The 20671-nt window shown below is 38.3% G+C and overlaps 1 protein-coding gene across 38 annotated transcripts in view; it reads left to right on the top strand.

The window, feature by feature from the left end:
• MPDZ (multiple PDZ domain crumbs cell polarity complex component) overlaps positions 1-20671 on the top strand; it is a 102629-nt gene that overhangs the window by 50300 nt on the left and 31658 nt on the right. For 17 of the 38 annotated variants that reach the window (XM_065046120.1, XM_065046103.1, XM_065046127.1 and 14 more), the window contains 8 exons: positions 1897-2055; positions 4363-4650; positions 5564-5687; positions 9805-10003; positions 12886-12927; positions 18089-18193; positions 18989-19084; positions 19559-19736. In XM_065046120.1, the coding sequence (XP_064902192.1) occupies positions 1897-2055; positions 4363-4650; positions 5564-5687; positions 9805-10003; positions 12886-12927; positions 18089-18193; positions 18989-19084; positions 19559-19736 (1191 nt within the window). The remainder of the gene's footprint in view (positions 1-1896; positions 2056-4362; positions 4651-5563; positions 5688-9804; positions 10004-12885; positions 12928-18088; positions 18194-18988; positions 19085-19558; positions 19737-20671) is intronic. The other 21 variants (XM_065046129.1, XM_065046128.1, XM_065046121.1 and 18 more) reach the window with 3 other exon arrangements.

Here is a 20671-nt window from a genome sequence, read left to right as displayed (position 1 = left end):
CTCAGATAAAAAATACAAAGGAAATGGGACTCTACAAAAACAAACAAACAGCAATAACAATCAAACAAAAAAACCCAAACCAAAAAACCCCAATATAAATATATTCTAGTGTGTCATCTTCATTTTCTGGGGTCATGAGTAGGGAAGCAGTTTCTACTAAACATCAGAACCTAATTCACTAGAAAAAAGAACAAAATTAAACAAAAACCTGAAAGGAATTCTTCCAAGGCAAAAAATCTCTGAATTACTGATTCCAGTATGTTTGGGTTTTTTTCACATTTGCAAATGCCAAGCTGATTTTAGTAACTTACTTTTAAACATGACTGCCTGTTCTTTCTTCTGCAGTTTGTTATCAACTACCTTGCTATAGTAGTTAGATAATAGGATTTACCTTATTCTATTCGTTGAGAAGTATGAAGAAGCCAGGTTAGATATTATAAACATCCTTTAATTAAAGATGTGTTGAAAAGATCATATTAAAATTTAAGTATTTAGAAATTTGACTTCTAGCTATGATTCATACAAAAAAATTTAAATTGTCAAAGAACAATGAAAATATGTGGCAGAGAATAATATGCTTAAATTGTCAGCTCTGTCTAATTAAATGTGCAAAATACGAAATTGAATGTGCGGTCAGCCGGTTGAAGATGTGTTTGCAGAGTGCGCTTATAAGATACTGTATTTCATAGGTAAATCTGCACTCATATTTTACAAGTCTGTCCCTGTTTTTCGCAATCCTTTTTTTAGGGCATAGCTTTGTTAACACTAGTTTGCACTTTCTAGATAGCCGAGAGTAAGTTACACCAAAGAAGCGGTTTGAATTATCTGTTTAATCTTCAAGGTTGAGACAATAAAAAATAGGTCATTTGTACTACAAAAAGAATTCAAAATCACAGAATCACTCCAGATTGTTGCTGCTTCTGTTGTGAATCTGGCATAATGAATTCATAGTATGATTAACCACAGAAACCCGGCACTTAGATCCCATCTCTGCAGATGGGTGCACATCATACAGGTTTAGGGTATGGTCTTGGCTCTGAACTCACTGGTAATTTTTTTAAGCATATGCTGCCTTCTTGAGTTCTGCTAAGTAAGATGAAATTATAATCAAAATCTACTATGTGAAGCATCATAAATGAAGTCTTTTAGGACTTAATTTTATTCTAGTATTGAAAGTATATGAGTAGTCTCAAAATAAATTGTATTCCATTTACAAAACAGGCAAAAAATACTCCCCATGTCCATGTCTGGAACTCTTTTATAATTTTCTCATGTAAGATGGGAGAATTGTCCTTATTAATCCTGTTGTCAAATGTAAAATATTTTTGAAATCTTAAAAAATCATGTAATAAATGTTTCTTTTAAATGTATTGGAAAGCACTGCAGTTTCCAGAAGATCATTTGTTGTACTCTTTTAAAAACAATCAAACCCATGAAGTTGTATGGAGGTAACATTCCTGATAGCTAGCACTAAGTGAAGCTCATTACTTTTTCAGTGCTAATTCTTGTTAGAGAAAATTAAGTAAAAAAGAAAAAAAAAAGCCCTAATCAAACCAAAATTTTCATGCCGAGGAGTATAGCAGAATTGTCCCAGCACTTCATACTTCTATTAACAGGCATCAGCCTGCCTCAGCCCTGCAACTCATTCCACTTGAAACTCTCACTTTACTTCAGATAGTCTTTGCAACCTCTGAAGATGTAGTAACATAAATTGTAACTGGAAGCAGAAACGTTTCTTACTGTTCTGTGCTAATATAAAATCAATGTAAAACATGGTGGTGGGGGGGGACGGAAAGAAAAGGGAAGTGTCAGTCAGTAGCAACTGAGGTGCATGTGTTTGGGGCTTATGTGCTGTGAAGGTAACAGCCTGGCTGATTGAATTGCTTTTGTTATTAGGTGGACTCTGGCGAGGCAGATCTAGCGGATGAGCCCACATTTGAATCTCAGTGTTCTGTAGAGAGTGACGTCTTCGAGGCTTCAATGATAGCTCTGCATGGCAGTGCCTGTATCAGTGACCTCAACTACAGCTTCCCTTCTTCATTCCCAACTCCCAAGGTAAAAAGGGGGATGGTTTTATTGATGACAAACTGATTATAAGTGTGGAAAAGCTGTATTATTAGATATAAATGTTTTATGTCATCCTGGTTCAAACTGCACTGTTTCTTACCAGATTAAAGTGTGGCTTTGTTTAAGGTAATGCTGCTGTCTTTCAGGCATCTGTGTTGAAGATAGAGGCTGCTAGAAGGTTGATAGCTTGGATTTGTGTTTTTTGTAGCCACATAAAGTATGGTGAGGTGTTTGTAGTGTTACAGCTGTGGTAAGCAGTCTGTTATAAAAATTTAATTATTATTACTTCAGAGAATAGTGAAGAGTGGTAACACAAAAGAACTGCATTATTCTATGGTATTTTAGGTATGAAAAGCAAGAGTAAGTTTTAATCCTGAGCTTTGCTTTTATGCTTCATAGTATGTTTGCTAGTACATTTTCTGTGTTCTTGAATTAAATGTCCATAATAATACTATAATTACATGTAAAACTGTATATATCAGACCTCTGATTACTAATAATTTCTATTTAAAGTCGATAAGTTACTTAAGAGTATTACAACGACCAGTATCTTCCTTCTTGCTGGTCACATACCCATACTGACTTGATTGTATCAGATTTAGTGTTTTGTTTCTCTCCGTGGTTTTTCATGCTCCTTTTTCTTGGCAATCTATAAATTCATTTCAGTAATCCAGAGTCTTCCAAGTAATTTCTCTTAGCAGTCATCTTTGAAAGCAACGTTGTAGGGATTTATTCCAGGGTTTACAGTCTGTGATCTTGAATAGAGTAGCTGCTGCTTTTTCCTGCACACCTGAGCTGCAGTAACTCCCTTTATCTGTTCTGGAATATGCTCAACCCTTATGAGGCACTGGTTAGGAAGCTAAATTAATCTTCTAATGGTTTCTCTTAATCCACAGAAAAGCACATCTCTGCTGTGCCAGTGAGACAGATTGCATTGTTTAACTCTATAATTGTTACCTAAATGGATTATGCATTTTGCGTGCTAAGAAGCATTTTATGAGATAGAGGCTGGATTACGTTATATATCACGTTGATGCTCTAGGAAGTCTTAAGTTATTTTCAGTGTTGACTTAGAGCAGGTTTCGTTTTACATGGTTTATTTAAAGGTTATGGTCCTCGCTTTTCAGTGTTCCTCTCTGTGCCACTATGAAGTGAATACAAAGTTCTCATCAAGTAACATTTTATGCTTCGCAGTTACGAGTGACTCCACAAAGTAACCATAGCAAGAATACCTGCTCATAAAATAAGACTTCTGAAGCAAGTGAAATGCAGTAAAGTTTTTAAAAGTGCTATTAGATACTATGAGGAATGGAAGGATATTTAAGCTATTGCTTACTGCAGGGCATTTGACAGGTTCTGAATGCCTTTGGTGTCACTTTGAAAACAGGTCATGAAAAAGAATACTTAAAGTCAGAGTAATGCAGATGCACTAATGAGACTGCATGTTGCTGTAGTTATAAATTCCTGAAATATTTTGTCTTCAAATATTACTGCATTGGATATTTTTTTTTTTCAAGTGAAACAAAAATGGGCATATATGGCAACTCTAATATGTATATGTGGCATATGGAATAAATCTTGAAAACGACCTTGGTCTTGTTTTCACTGATTTTGAAAGGGATACAAAAAAGACTTAAAAGTAGATATCTCAACTTACTTTGAAAGCCAATGAAATAAGACAAATGGATTGTAGTTGTGGTGTTCTGTTCTCCAAAACGTTGGAAATTATTTTGTTGATTGCATCATACAGATTAGTTGTATTTAGATTAGTTGTATTTAAAATATGTTTCTACTCAGTTAAATGGATGATTAGTGTTAGGGAAGTTTTCTATTCCCTAAAAATTAGATTGTATGCTTATTGTCTGAGCTGCTTGAAATTGCGCTTTGCTTGCTAAGTGTTTTGCAAGTAAAGACCTTGGTCTTGCAGAATTCTTCTACCTAAGATAGACATCTGGATGCTTTAATATTAGTAACTTGCTGGAATTGTTGAGAATGTGTGACTGGACATTACTTTGCTGAAATTACTGGGGATTTATTGATGAGTACCAAATTAGAACTTGGCCTTCAGCAGTAACCTTATTTTCATTGATTTCTGGTGTTTTAAAACAGAAGAAATTGTCTGAGGAACCAAGTAAATTTTATAGTAAAATGCCTGTAGTGACCTGTTGCAGACACTGATGTTACAACAAATATATTTAAATTCTGTGAGATTAATTTAATATTTTAGCATGGAATGTACTTTTAAATTACACCACAAGAGAGTGTTGATTGTTTTTTGTCTCCTGTGTTTAACAGTCTGTTGAAGAGGAATGTTCAAATGCTGCAACTGATTTCTTTGCATCTGACAAGAATCTGTACAACATGGATCGGAATCAGAGAGTGAGGGAACAGAAGTCTGTAGTGGACAATAGCCTAGAAACCACAAATGGTTTTACTAAAAAGGATATTCTGCCTCCGGATGTTTCGGATATCAACCAAAATGAAAGTGAAAACACAGCAACATGGACTGCATCTCAGACAACAACAGAAATTGCACTAAATACAAGCCTTGCTACTACCATGCAGTTTGATCCCACTGGAAAAGTAAAGATTTTTTTTTTTTTTTAAACTAATAATTAAACTCATGGCAAAGCTATATTAAACCACAGAATTGTCTATAGAAATCAACACTGGCCAACAGCCATGTATGGTTGTTTGATTATAAATGTCCATCAGATGTGGTAGTTTGCATCAAAACTTACAGATTTAGACCTGTCCAAAGCAGTAGATAATGTATGGTGTGAAGATAGTAAAGTCCCAGAGTCTGGTCATACAGTGGTATATAAAAGTCTGTTTATGCTTCACAGCACTAATACTGCTGTACCACAGTGTACCCACTGCGCAGGCCAGGGGACATTTCTTATCCCCTGTTAACCCCTGCAGAGGGATGGGTGCATGGAGGAGGTGCACAGCTGGAAACCAGACCTGAGAAGCCCAGGAGTAGTGCTGTGCGGTACTTGCATCCTGATGTTCGCACAGGTCTGTGTAGTTCAGCTCACAAACTGGCCTGTGATGCCACAGTATGCAAACATAATGTTCCTTTATATGACAGTGACTGTGACATGTATTTATTTTTTTTGTCCACTCAGTGATTTATTAGAAAATTCTTAAAAGAGTTGCAATGTCTTACAAGATGTGTTTCTTTAGCACTGGCAGATTGTCAGACATCTGTGGTGAAAAAGTCTGAGTGCCCTTGAATTCATCCCACTAATTTTTAAGAGTGTTATTGATGTCCCTAAATTAAAAGCATACTTTGTGGTAGATTTGCTGTATTACCTGAATGAAAATAGAAACCTCATGTTTGATCTTTGATGGACTGACTTCTCCAGTGTCTGTAAGGAGTCTGTGTTAACTACACGCCCAGCTTTTGTATAAGGTAAAATGGGTTGAGATCAGTATGTCCAATTCTATTTTTATCTCACTATTCTGAACTGATATTATTTTTCCCTTGTGTTAGGATCAAGTGCTTTTAATGGAAAAGAGATGGCCATTAGCTTCAGAAGGAAGTTCTACAACCCCAAATTCAGTCAAAAACATGTATGAGAAGACTATCACAATTGCAAAAGGCAATTCAAGTCTAGGTAAGCTAGCTAACATTTTTTGTAACCTCTTCAGATGTATGGCTTTCTCTTTTTCTCACGTGTTCCCTGTTTTACTAGTAAAGACTAAAGATTTTATTTCTAGTGAGGAAAGCACAGGATATTCATTTGCTGCTCTTACCCTGTTTACCATGAACATCAAAGTAAATTGTCCAGTCTCACTGAGAATTTTTTTTCCTGTGAAAGAGTTTAGTCATTCCTAAATGTTAACGATTTTAATATGTTGTTTTTTAATGTCTGCACATTTATATAATATAGGGGAAGATCGAGATATAGCCAGGGAATGCTGTAGGAGAACACTTTGGTCAAAGAGCTGCAGACTAGACTTTCAAATATATGTAAGAACACAAAACCAGAATGATTTTTGAGGATGGTCAAAAGTGTGTAAACAAGCTGTTCACTTTCTTCGTACATATTTGTACTTGTGTCTTAAATGCCTTAGTGTTTCTGAAAATCGGGTCGTAGATGTATTTAATGGGTAATATTTTTAGCTCAATGATATTATAATCTTGTAGAGAATTCAGAGTTTTAGATATCTGCAATCTGCAACTTCCTGAGCGTACTGACTAGAGACACGTTTTGGATTGAACAGGCACAACAGATGGAACTGTTTTTTGTTGTCCTGTCCTGGTCTCTGGTGTGGTCTTGGGCAGTGTGAGAGGGAACACAGGAATAACATCCTCCCAGGGATTTTCTCAGAGCCCACACAGGACAGGAGTTGTGGTGGGAGGCAGTGACGCTCCTCTCCCGTTGCTGGCCAGTGTGTTTATTTGCTTCAGTTTAGGTTCCTGTTGCTGTTTCGTCTGGCCAACTGCTTGTCTTTGAAGACTGTGTTGTTGGTAGGTCAGGAGTTTGTGTGGGTGCTGGCTGTTTGTGGTGATTCCACAAATGCTTTATGATCGGTTCTCCACAGAAGACACCCCGAAGGGAGCCCATGGGCCTCTTGTTCATAAACCATCACCACTTGGGACTTCCTTCTTGTGCAGAGGTGGGTGGGATGCTGTGATGCTGTAATTCATTCTACCTGGAATAGACTGCCATCTGATGGGTGGATGCTCAGTCTGCTCCATATCCCCTTCTACTTTGTGATACAATCAGCATCCAAACTGGATCAAGAGCTGATCTGGTTTAAAATTGTCCTCTGCAATATAAAACTGTAGGCAAAGCTGATGTGAGTATAAGTTTTGTCTTTCATTGGTGTGAAGTAGCTGGGTAACTACTGCCTTTATTGATCTCATTGCCAGGCTATATAAAGCGCAGGTCACAGTGCGGTTCCAGGCATTTAGATTTTTTAAGAAAGTTTTATTTGCAATAACCTCTTAACGGAGCAGTGTTTTTCATGTATGTCTATCAGTATTTTAAGTGCAAAGAACAAAGCAAATTTCGTGTCAAGCATAATAAAGCATAAAAATACAAACTTGGGTCAGGATGCACACTGACAGACATTACATGCATGAAAAGTAAGACTGGCCTCTCATGTATACATGGTATGAAAGTGAATGCTTTCTCCTGGCTTTTGACTGTAGTCTTTTTCTTCCAGTCTCAGTGTGCTCTGGCCTGGGCATGGTGACCAATTTACACACATGGCTGCACTGCTTTTAACTTTGAGTTTTACAAAAGGGGCTAAATCATGAGCTGTGAGTGATGTTGAAAGCTGCAGCTGCATCAATTATTTCAGTTGAAAACTGTCACTTCTTTTTTCCTTTTAAATGGTGTCACCCATAGCTTGCAACAGTTCTTCAAATCCAGCCACAGCTGGAGCTCTGACCTTTTGATTGCGATTTTTAAAAGGTAAGGGGACAGACCACTTACATGCAATAAGAGCTGAAATGCCTTTGTCCTGTGTGATATATTTGGCACTTGACAATGGCATTTGCATTTTTAACCTGAAACTGTAGCTATCCCAAGTGTGACATCAGCCTTGCAGATCTGTTGTAAAGGAGGATGTCAGCATAGAAACTGGGGTTTGGTTCTTCTAAAGTGATATTACACTAGCTTCACTAATACTGTTGTTTGTTGCTGGCTTAACCAAGCAGCAAAATTAGGTTCCGAATTTCAAACCACATTTCAGCTGTTTCTTAGAAGGTTTCCTTTTCTGTACATGCTGCCTGTTTCTGTTGCAGGGTTGTGTTTACATTCAGATCTGACTGAGTAACCTGTGTGATCAGATCTGTCAAGAGATGGTTGCTGGAAAGAGTGTGTGAGTGTAAACACTGGGGGAACCACCCCAGTACAGCACCTGTAAATACCATCTGTAATGTGCTCAACATTATAACATCACTTATCTAAAGGCTCGGTTATAGCAGTTTACCTCTGCTGTTTCTAGTAGCAAGGCAATAAATCAGTGGCATTGTGTGTCTGATATACCCATGTTCAAATGACACCTGACCACAGCTGATGTAATTACCTGGCAAATTGTAAATATAAATCTTGAGTCAATTGTAACACTGTATTCTTTCATCAGTTTAATATAAAATGCCATCATGAAGATGGGTTTTTCAGTCTTTCCAGAAGATAAACCTTGATTTCTTCATACCAAAATAGAAAGGTACATGTTCTCCTGTGTCTTAAGCAGCTTATTGGGCAGTTCCTTTCTAGTCAGGGCCACCTTCTCATACTCTAGACAGCTTTGTTAATCTCAACTACAAGCTGGTTTGAGGAGCCATCACTATTAAGAAAATTTTATTATCCTAGAAAGCACAAATAAATATCCAGAGTAGTGTTGTTTAAATGGGTAACAGTATTTTTTTTTCCTCTGAGATAAATAGGCAGATGTTTTTATGGTTGTCTGCTGTAGGTAGCCTGGGGCTTAAAGCTGCCTTCTAAACTCTGTTCAACCAGGGTCTAAGATCACAGAGTAAAGTGTTCAGTCTGTTATGTTCTGTAGCCATGTTTGTATATATAAGTGGTTAGAATTTTATCATAGCCAGTGTCTTTGAGTCTGGAAAACACCATATGGCTTGCAGAGACACAGCTACACTCCTGGTGCTTGATAGCCTGATGTTTACATGCAAAGCCAGGAGAACACATACTAGAATATTCACTGCCTCCTTCTTCAATAGGTGTTCCTTTATAACGTGCTCTCACTTCAGTGGCTTTGTCTTGTTGGTAAAGGAAAGCTTCCATGTTAGCACATAAAAAAAAAAAAAAAAACCAGACATTGACAGTATTAAGATGGTAGAAATCCACTGGGTAGACCTCCAGGTTGCCAGCCCTTCAGTTACCTTTTCATTGTCTTAGTGAAGAACAGCTTTTTGTGAAACTGTCATCAGGGTTGATTTCGTGAGCTCCAGCTGCCCTGAAAGTAATACTGACGACTCATGCATGTGAGAACAGTCACAAAGATGTAAAGCCACAAGTAGGTCCCTATGGGCTCCACATGAGGGAGGGGGGAGAAGAGCATCTTTTGTCTCATTTTCTGTTAGTGAGAAGAAAGAGGAGTTAAGTGGTGTCTATAAACATTGAGAAGTAGTGTCCTGCTGTGCCAGAGGTGGGATTGTGGTGTAACTCAGATAGTGGACTGTACCCATCAGTAGTGCATGGACTCTGACAGAAACCAGAATGCTCTTCTGGGTCTAAGCAATGGCCCGCCTATGGGAGCAGGAAGGCTGCCACTGTCTCAGTGGGACCTGATTCAGGCCTTCTGTTGAAAATAAATGTGTGGTTGTACTTGGCCTGTGCACCTAATCAACTGTTTAATCATTTCACCTCTTTTCCAAAGACAACTATCATAAACTAAATTGAAATATGGTGTATAAACTCAGTGAAACATTCAGAAGAGTGGTAAATTTGACTGGTTTAGAAGCGTTTTCATTACATTTTTTATTTTCTACTTAAATTTTCCCGTCTTAGTTTTTTTATGTTGAGCCTGGCATGTGAAGTAACACAAGGTAACGATAATGTGATTGTGATTTGTAAGTGCTGTCCCCTGTTGGAAAGAAGGAAATGCCAGGAGGAACAACACTTCAGACTTACTGGCACTGGCAGGTTGGCTGGCTAGCTTTTACGTCCCATGCCCCAAGTTATATTTTTTTCCCTTGGCACTCAGAGCTGGGACCCAAATGATGTTATTAACTGTGTTGTGCATTTTTCACTATAGGTATGACAGTAAGTTCTAATAAGGATGGCTCAGGAATGATAGTCCGCAGCATCATCCATGGAGGCTCAATAAGTCGCGATGGACGGATTGGTGTGGGAGACTGCATCCTGTCCATTAATGAAGAATCAACCACGAACTTAACAAATGCACAAGCCCGGGCTATGCTAAGGAGGCATTCACTTATTGGACCAGATATAAAGTAGGTAAAACTACATGATGAATTGTGGTAGGAAGAGGCTAATAATCAAAGTCTGGTTATTTATGCAAGTGTTCTAAATTAAAATTGTCTGGTTTTACAACGTGAATTTACTTTTAATTTACAGCTTCAGGAGGATAATTCACCTTCAGATTACAGCTTCTTGGGTTTGAAAGATAAAATCACTTGTGTGAGAGGCTTTGGTTGTTCTTAGAAAAGTTATTACTATCATTAGTAATCATCATCATTACTGCCCTTCCTGGTTTTAATGAAAGAATGGGATTAGTCAGAGTTTTGCATTCATAGTATGACTCCTCTAAAGAAAGTCAGAATTTCCTCAAGGTGTTTGGTTTTCTCAAAGGTGGACTGTCGTGGCCAGTGATTTCATTTGATGGAGATCTTTGTAATGGTTTTGGCTGCCAGACAGAAAGTATGACACATGGTGTTAATGCAGAAATGTAATACTTTAAACATTTTCAGTACATCTGTGAAAAACAGCAGAAATTGTCTGTTTTGTGAAGTCACTTCCAAGTTTTTATTAGTACATACAAAGGAGCTTGTTGCTGTAGTGCATACATATCTGCTCTTGACAATACTATTTTAAACTTGCAGTAGTGAATATAAGCTTTGGAAAGTCTACTTGCTTGATGAGAAAGTTTCTTCTTCTCAAATTCACTCAGTTTACAGAATTTTAACTTTATCTTGGAGTATAATTCTTTCTGGCTGATGTGGTTATAGAGTTAACTTTGCCCACACACGCTATCTAGAAATGAAGTTGTTCTAAGCTTGTGGATGGTGCTCTACACACACCAGTGCTGGGTTTGCAGCTTAAAAAATCTAGTAGCTGCTTTTCTCAAACCTATGGTAACATGGATTGAGTCAGATCTGTAAATGGGACTAGTGAAGATGTTTGTGATAGAAACCTATACTTATTTAGGGGGGTCACCTTGAAAGGGATCAGTTCAGTCTCAGTGCAGTTGCAGGTAACTGTGTGGTTTCTGACAGTTTAAAATGGACTACAGAACATTGCATTCTTCCCCAGAAGTATTCTAGCTTTGAAGAGACCTAGCATTTTGTAAACGGGTAGCCAGAGTATCTTCATTGTGGATGGTAGGTTTAATTTGCTGCCCCATAGCTGTCATATGTTTAGGATTATGATTTAATGCCAGCTTGTTTAAATATTGGGGTATGCTCATATAATGAATTACATTATTGTCAATGCTGTCATGAATATGAGCGAGTCAGTGTTGGTAAAATATGGCATTGATTATTATTGTAGTCTTTCAAACTGTATTATAATTCTGACTGCCATGACTGAAATCAGTTGGTATGTATGCGTGCATGTGTGTGTATGTCTGCTTAGATACACAGATGCCATAGCACCATTCTTCGCTGAAGAGTCTTTTATTAGTGCCACAGTTACATGATCAAACACAGATGTGTTCATTATTTGTGCTTACCCTTTAACAGCTGCTGCATTTTACACTAGTGTGACTCTATGGGGTTTTTTAATAGTCTTAGTCTTTCACAGATATGTCAGAAATACCAAAACTTTGTCTCAGATGTGAATATTCAGATTTTCTAGAAAAAGTACATGCTCTTTCTGAAACGTCTCACAGAAAAGGGGCAGTTGCTATTCATGTTCTTAAGAATTTTGTCTTTCATTTTATATTTATGTTCTTCAGTGCATTCCCATCATAAGAGTTTAAAGTGAAGCTATCTTCTGCACTTCAAAGAAATGAAAGACCAAATCCTTTGGTAGCTTCTAAAGGAGTCTTGTAAGAATAAAGACAGCATTTTGGGGCCTACATAATTTTAGTACAAAATTTTTCAGCATAATTAAACTTTTCTGTAATTTGTACTATCAGAGGTATTATACAAGATCCCAGAAAAATATTGTGATACAAACATGTTGGTAAAGTCCCAAATCAGAAATTTGGAGATATGGAACATTATCTCATGATAGCTCTTGTTTGCTGAGAGGAATACAGACCTGCGTAGATGTCATTTCAGAGCTAATGTAGTGCACCACCATGCAGGATTTGCGATTTAAGGGGCAGTATTTCAAATAAGCAAATTGAGTCTCTTTGGTGTCTTCCTCAGGAAATGGGGTTTCACAGCATTCAGGTATGGCTGTCTTGATGTCATTCTTCTTAATCCATACAGGGCTGCAAATTTTGCACCTTAACTTACAGACTGATTTTTTTTTGGGGTAGAAGAGTGTCCCCCAGGAGTGATTAAGCTGAATTATTTTAATTTCAAAGCAGTGTTTTAGTGGCAAACATCATTTGGTGAGAAAACATAAAGCTGTTCTTACTTGACACAAAGAGGCTGCTTTAAATTTTAATAAAGGAAATTTGATTTTGAATCGTTTAAGAATCAGAAATCTGAGTTTCAGACTTAGATTTTTTTTTTTTTCTGCTTTGTGTGTAGAAAACCAGATGTGTGGCTTTGCCAGAATGCATTCCATTTCACTTCTCACTCCACCTTGCCAGAAGCTCTTGTATTTCTGTAAAAATAGCCAGGGTTTTGTGTTCAGCAGCAGCTGCTTGTAACATCTGTCAGATAATTACAGAGCTGAATCAGAATTCACCTGCATGAAGGGTGGGGATGAATTCTTGATCAAGAAATAGAAGATAGATTACATTTCCATTTTTTGTGCTTGTTAATACCATTGCTATAGACAACAATAAAGAGCAGATGCTTTCTGAGGGAGGTGTAGATGAACCAGTGGAGAATGGGGGGAAAAAAAAGAAAAGGAGAAAAAAAGAAAAAGCAGCTCATACTTTTAACTACATAAATATGCCTCTCACATTCAGCATGAGACACTGATATTTGTTAACATCATTGTAAAAAGATGCTGCATCATATGCTTCACATTCTAGATCTTCTCCAGCACCTGTTGATGATCAGGCCCTCTTTTATGTGTGAGTATTGGCGATTCAGAAACTCATTATGGCTCTATGTTGCAATTTGTCTGTAAAATCATTCCATGCTTTTATGACATCCATAGTAATGTCAGGGATATATCCAGATACAGGTACATATTCTGTGTGTGTGTCTGTGTATGTGCATGCACATGTGGCTGCACATGTGGATGTTTGTATATATATTTTTTTTCAAGTATTAGTGTGTGTATTTGTGTATGGTTATGGCTTTCAGCTTGAAGATTGGAGTGTACTTCTTAAGACTGGTATGAAAAAAGTTCTAAACAATTGTTGATAATATTTTAAAATTTCACCTGTGACAGCCATCTTAGATGTGCTCAGAGCACGTGTGTGTGTCTGTGTATGTCTGTGTGTATGTATAGGGTTCACTGCTAGAATTGACATGAGTATCATGTACTGATATCTGGATTAATCTCAGTGTCATATTTTCTGTGGCACTTATATTTTACTTCCTTCATATATGAAAAGGTTCAAATTAGACCTTAAGTGTTAATGACAGTAATTTGTCCTGAACATTTTCCATACTTTGTTATTTGGTTTGTTGGTGTTTCAAGGTTTTGTGTGACTGTTCAGTCAAGCATGTGATAAATGTTCCTCTGTACTGCATGTGGTGTTGTGTTTATGAGATATTTTCATATGTACACTCTTTGGTGTTTTCATTGTCACTGCTTTCATTGCTAGTGCATATCTCTGGGTGCGGGAGGGTGGTTGCATCTCTCAAAAAAGGAAGCCAGAACACTTTCTCCTTCAAACTTTACAGCTGCGAAAGAGAGGAAATGACTAAACTCTGCATATACTTTCCCTTGAAATTGTTGAACTTTAACTTCTCTTCCAGATAAGAAATGAAACAACATAATAGAGCAGTCGCTCACTTGTTTTGTGTCTTCATCCCTGTTGCCTGCCAGTTGTTTTTCTTACTCTCTTCCCTGTGACTGTATTAAGGAAATTACCAGTCCGTTTTGCAGCTGAACCATCTGGGTGCCTAGGTGGATTTTTATTTCCACTTTACAGCACAAGGATCAACAGAGTTGACCAGAGGAGCCCAAGACCCTTCTTGTTTTGGGCCACTCATCACCCCAGTCGCATGCTGAGCTGTTCAGGATGATGCTAAATATCTTCAGACATCACTGTGACCTCCAGGAGTGAGCTACAGTAGCTATACAGCAAGTGATGGAATTGATAACTGTGGATTGTCTGTCCATATAGTACTAAACAGCGAAAAAATTGCTGGCAAATATAAATCCAAGGTCTTTAGTACAAACTGGCCTTGCTGTCTGTCACACAACGCAGGAGGCAGGACTGACAGCCACTTAGTAAAGACAACTTTCTGGTATACGTATTTCCTAAAACTAAGTTTCAGCAAAGCTTGTTTTTTTGTATAACCTTTCCCTTCATTAATAACATGCAAAGGAGAGAGAGGGGAGGATGGCAGGCACATAAGTAATACAGCTTAGCTAACAGAAGCAGCTAGGGAAACCTTTGTAGTTAACTGAACTTTGGAAATCATAAGTGAGAAACAAAGGTGAACTCCTACACAGAATATACCTTTTTATTTAGTTTTCTTTGTTATGCTTTTTTTTTTTTTCCAAAATGCAAATAAGCGATTTGGTTTATATTTCTAAAGTAGCTGAAGCATTATTGAAGTTTAGCGGTAGATAAGAATAAAGAGTTAAAAACATATTGAATGTTCCCTTTGAGTGCTTGCAATTAGACAATTAGAACGGTAGTTAGGCACTAGAATAGAAATAATGTAATTTTCCAAAGACAGCTCCCATTGATGCTATCTAAATGTGACTTGTCTGTGGGAATCAATTAGATAATTCAGTTGCTCAATTTTAAATCATTTTTCAAAACGGTGGAGTGAACCTCTTTTCTTCCAAGTTCCTGTGCTGTACACAGAAAGGGAAGCTTTCCCACCTAGAGAGCTTTTTGGAGGTATTTGTAAATAGTACATAAGGCTGTTTTAGTTCATCCTTTGAGGCATACCTTTTGGATGTCCCAGCACAATGTCAGTTATTCATTCATACAATGAAAACCAGCAGGGTGTCCCAGAAGTTGGAGTGCATGTGGTTTACCTCCCCCTTAGATGATCTCTAATGCTGATGTCGCACAGAAGTATGAGGTAAGGACTACTCCTACCCTTGGAACTTGAGACCCTGCATAATTGTTTGCCATGTGCTCCTTGAACAAAAGGACTGGATAACAGTTTAAAAATGTTGGATGCTCTGCTGTCAATCATTGTACTCTACTGTCTACACCCAGGCTGAATCTGGGCATATCTGTTTCCTTTTTAGGAGTCTGCCATTCTCCTTTCCATACTTGGAACAATATCTTCCAGCTGCAGTTTAGCATGAAAAGGATTGTCCAAGCCTTCTGAGACAGCAGAAGTGTTGCTTGCAGTTCTGGTTTCTTTACTGCAGCTGTCTTTCAGGGGAAAATACATTATTTACTGCTTACTTTTGCAGGGTGAAAATTGATGAATTTGACAGGGATAAAATGGGTGAATGTAACAGGGTGAATGATATGTTTTCTTTCATTGAAATGTAGCTTGCACATCTCATAGCTTTTGTAGAGGCAAGGTATTCTTATGCACTTAGTGCATGGTGCTTCTGCAGCAGCATTGCCCCATGAGGGTTTTGAGACCATAGTATTAATCCTAGCTCCTTGCTATAGTTCAGTGCATTTGGAGTTGAAGATGGCTAAGAAGTAGTAGTGATTATTTCCAAAAACTCTTTCCCCCCTTTCTTCTCTCCATTTCCCTGATAGGGCTTTGCAGATAACTGCTGCATGTCTTGCATGTTTCCCAGTGCTGGAGTGCCCTCAGGAAAGACTGCTAAGAGTCAGTGATCTTGTGCTGAATGTTTGTTCCCTAGTGTGTGTTAACTCCCCAGCAGTTCAAAATAAAAACACTTTTCTGTCAAGGACATAATGCTTGTATGTTTGAAAAGTGGCCAAAGAAAAAAAGGGAGGAGTCTTAAGGAAAATAAGATGTTTATATTATTGATGGTTTAGAAATTTGCATTAAAAGAACTGGAGAGTTCCTCCTTGTCACAGTTTAAACTGATCTGGCAATCACAACCACGATAGCCACTTGCTCACTTCCCTCCCCAGTCCCAAATAAGGGAGACAATCAAAAGGAAGGAAGGAGCTCAGAAATTGAGATAAACAGTTTAATAAAAGAACAAAATAATACTGATAAAACACTACTACTACTACTATATATCTATACCTATATCTTTACCTATACCTATATCTATATCTATATATATAAAATGGAAATAGAATATAAAATAAAATATACTCAATGCAGTTCCTCACAAACCCCGTACTTACCGAGCAGCCAGTCTGAGGGGAAGAGAGAAAAGGGCAGAAAGACCCAGAGACATCTGCAAAACAGCCAGGTGGCAAAAGGCCAAACTAAAAAGAGCTCCCAAACAGAACTCCACTGAAATTAAACAGAACTGGAACAGGCCTCCTTCTCCCCCTCTGTCTCCCTAACTGGAAAAATTCCAACTCTCCTTAAATATGAAGCATGACGCTAAGGGAATTGAGTATTTTCATTGATCAGTCTGGATGTCAGTCAAAGTCTGCCACATCTATTCCCCATTCCCAGCTGCCTCACATTGCGGGGCAGAGAGCTCAGAAGAGTCCTTGGCTCCCAGACAACAACAACTGAAAAAACATTGTCCTGGGGTGTTATCTTCTTGTTCTCAAACGAAATCTGAACAACGGCCATGCTAGCTACAAAAAGGAAAATTAACTCACTTTCAGTCAAAACAACACACTCTTATTCATCACCTAGGCACCTATTTATGCATCTTCTGCACTTCTCTAGATATGGTAGATGTGAAAGGAGGTAGGGAATATGATTGGGCACAGATGAAGAAGACAAAGGAAGATGTTCCTTATGATAATTTTGGTAAAATGTTTTTGGACTGACAGCATTAGTCATTTAAAAGTTTATTTGCTCTACCTTATACTGCTTGCTGTGCTCAGCAGAAAACCAGCAAGAGTGGGAATCAGTGGCAGCCAGGGAATAATAGACAGAAGAGGACTCCAGTCAGGGAGTGATGGACAGGAGAGGGCTTCAAGTAAGTAAGTGAGAGAGTGGAAGCTGAAGGAGTGTCTCCTCAGCAGCTTACGTGTCCTTGTGAAGTGGCCCAGATTTTTTTCCTCTATCTGTTCTGTGGGGAAATACGTTTATATTTCTTCTAACCGTGTGATGGATGGGAGGACAGCCTTTTTTTTGTGTTTTCTGTCAGCCTTCTTGGCAAACTTGGATCTGATAGCTAAGCTGCTTATAAAACAACTAAAACTTTTTAAGAAAACTAAGCAAGGAGGGCCATCTAAGTAGCCCTGTTTAGATCATGATTTCGTTTTGCATGTAGAGGGAAGTTTTTAAAGAAGTATTCTTCATGCCTTAATGTTTTTTTTTTTTCTCTTTGTTTCCCCCTCCTCAGTCTATTGGTCCATTTCTTTTCTGGCATTCAAACGTGATGGGGTTATACCAGGGCTTCAGGAATCTGCATGTAATTTGGCTGATGAAACATGACTGTCTGACTGTCCCAAGCTGGTTGAAAGTGCATGAAGGGGTGAAGGAATGATTTGAGCAGGGTATTGCTCCTGGTGGCATAGGTGGTGTGCTGTAGCACATTCGTATGTCCAAACTCACACAGTATTGTTCACCACCAGCGCAGAAGCTTGAGATAGAATCAAAACTGCCCAGGAAAGCACAGAACCTTCTGCAAGCGAACTTCCAGAAGCTGTTTAATCCAACACTTGGAATGTTAATGGTGCATCACACCTTATGCATCATTCAGTGTTTGTTTTTGCACGAGGAATCTGTTTCAACTAAAGCTAGCTTGTCCCTATTACACTCTTGTCACTGTCCAAGCACCATTTTCTTAAAATGAAGTGACCAGCCCTCAGAAAATAATGTGCTGTTCAGCTACCTAATTTAACCATAAATGCATATTTGTTGCACAGTCACAGAGGATTAGCTCCTGTTCCCGACATACCAGCATTATGGCTGTGAAGTCAATGACTGTGTGAAGTAGTCTAGAGTGCCTTCCGCATACGCATTCCTCACACCCATCCAACAGTCCTCATGCTACTTTAATCGTGTCCCATTTTGTTGCAGTATTACATATGTGCCAGCAGAAAATTTAGACGAATACAGGGCCAGTTTGGGACAACAGACAGAGGGAGCTGTGCCACTTGAACTTTTTCCTTCACATGCTGTCAGGTGAGTCAAAAGACTTACTGTTTTCTCCCATAGGGCTCTCAGTTGTAAGTCTTTCCATATACTTGTCACAGCTGAGGAAGATAAGTTTTATTTTAGAAAAGCTGAAAGATGGATGATTTTATTCAGACCAGCAACCATTACACTGAAAAGCTGTTCAGAACATGATTTTAGCTTTGACTAGCAATTTTTTTTGACATTTTTACGAGGCTGTTTTATAGCTGTTTGATCTACCCGAAAAGGAGATTGAACCTGCCTTATCCTAAACATCTTTAAATACTGTGCAATTTAATTTATGTATTGCCACAAATACTCAGTGCTTCCAACGTGAGAATTTGGCATTTATGTTCTCTCCAGAACACATAGTGAAAAGAATTAGTTATGCTGTCCTTTTCCTTGATTTTCAAAAATTTGTAATTGTAGGCCAGAATATTCAAAGTAACTAATAACTTTTGTTTACTTGAAATTTATGTCTAAAAGCAGTTTTTTAATGTTGCTGTTGTAATTTCTTCCATTTTGGAAACAATAAGTAATTACCTTCAGCTTTGACTTGGTTCTATTTCCAAAATACAATCTTCTGTGGTTGTCAGTTGATAGCAACTGAATTGCAGAGATAAGTGGACATGGAATCCCCCAATACTATATTTATTCTAACAGACACGTGAAAATAAGTTTTTTACATGAATCCTGTCTACAAATTCTAATGCTGGCATGGTGATCCGCTACATGAAATTTTGCAGTGAAATGTAGGTATTAGGTGGGTTCTTTAAAAATTATTTTCTTGTTCCTCTTCATCAGCAGGGAACTCCCAGAGCTTCCAGAACGTGAAGAGGGTGAGGGAGAAGAAAGTGAATTTCAAAATGCAGCTTTCACTAACTGGAACCAGCCTAGAAAGTGAGTGCAGATCTATTTGTGCAGTATAAAATCTAATCTGCAATTCAAAAATATTGTAACTTGTAATATATTTTAAGAGGAATAAGGAAACAACAGAATTGCTGCACTTTTGTATATTGTGCATTGCAGGAGTTGATTTTTACTGCCATTTGGCTGGATCCTTGCAATCTAGCAGTTTCTTGATTGCTTTATGCTTTAGCAATATATCTTTGTAGGCTGACTCTCTGGAAACCAGTAAGAGGAGATGAAGAGAAGGATTCAAATTTTTGATTAGAATCCAAAATGAAGTGAACAGTAGACATAATCACGGACTTTCTGAGCGATTCAGTAGATATCTCCTGATAAAACTTTCCAAGGAGGAGTTATTTCTGAATGTTTTTAAACCATTGTGCAAATCCAGGTGTCTTCAGTGTGCAGCACTGTCATAATCCCAACAGATTTTGTTTTATTTTGGTGCTTGTTTTGTCACAACAGGGTTGAGCTCTGGAGAGAGCCCAGCAAGTCACTGGGGATCAGCATTGTTGGAGGACGAGGGATGGGTAGCCGCCTGAGTAATGGAGAAATGATGAGGGGGATCTTTATCAAGCATATCCTGGAAGACAGCCCAGCTGGCCGAAATGGAACACTGAAAACTGGAGATCGGATCGTGGAGGTACAAGCCAAGTGCCTTTTGCTTGCAATACCCTCAGCATCTCTGGAGACACTGAGATGGATGTGTGATCGTGGCCCAACAGCTGTGTAATTGCTCCAGCTGGCACCACTTGAGCCATACAGAGTGTAGTACCATCTGCTGATGTTTGTGTGCAGACAACTTTAAGTTGAATATACATCCTAAAGCATAGATGACTGACTGTGTGAGCATGAATCTACAAAGTCTGCAGTTCTACCTGCCTGTTTTAAAGCCAGAATGTATAGGAAAAAGCTTAAGTTTAGTGAAGCTGAAAGATTTTACCATAGCAACAGAAGTGGCCAGTGAATAGCAAATCACGCAGATGCCAAGATTGTTTCTCCCTTAAAGAATCTTAATCAAATCACTTCATATTTGTGTATCTTGTGCAGGAATTAAGGGAGATAAAGTTTGTTTCCTGGTGACATGAAGAATGCTGCGTTTGATCCAGAGGAAGTTACGAGCATTGTGCACATGCATGAGGACAGGGTAGCCAGTGATGTTGCAGGGAGGGATTTATCTAAATTTCTTTTCTGCTTAGACAATCCTGTGCTCGTGCAGCCACTTCAAGATATTGAAGAATGAACACACTGAAAGGAGTGTGTAATTCCTGTGGTGATTATCAGTCAGTCATTTCCCTGTTTCCAGTGTTCCATTAGGAACTGCACTTGTTTTCATTCTGCTGGATGTCATAAGCTGACTGTCCATCAGTAAGAACATAGCCAGCAGGGTGATGGAGGTGGTGATACTCGCCCGGATCAGACTGGGCTTGCTTTAAATTGCAGTTTATTGTCTGCTACAAGAGCCATATAAAGGCTCTGGAATTAATACCTTAATGTAGGTAGTACTTTCTACAACAGGGTGAAAGAGTTTCCAGTGTATAACAAGTTCAGAGGTAGAATTTTGCTTGATGGCCACAA

This window comes from Columba livia, chromosome Z, assembly GCF_036013475.1.
Source record: "Columba livia isolate bColLiv1 breed racing homer chromosome Z, bColLiv1.pat.W.v2, whole genome shotgun sequence".
Lineage (NCBI taxonomy): Eukaryota > Metazoa > Chordata > Aves > Columbiformes > Columbidae > Columba > Columba livia.
The sequence above is the reverse complement of the archived record's forward strand: the minus strand, read 5'-3'. Positions and strand labels throughout refer to the sequence as shown.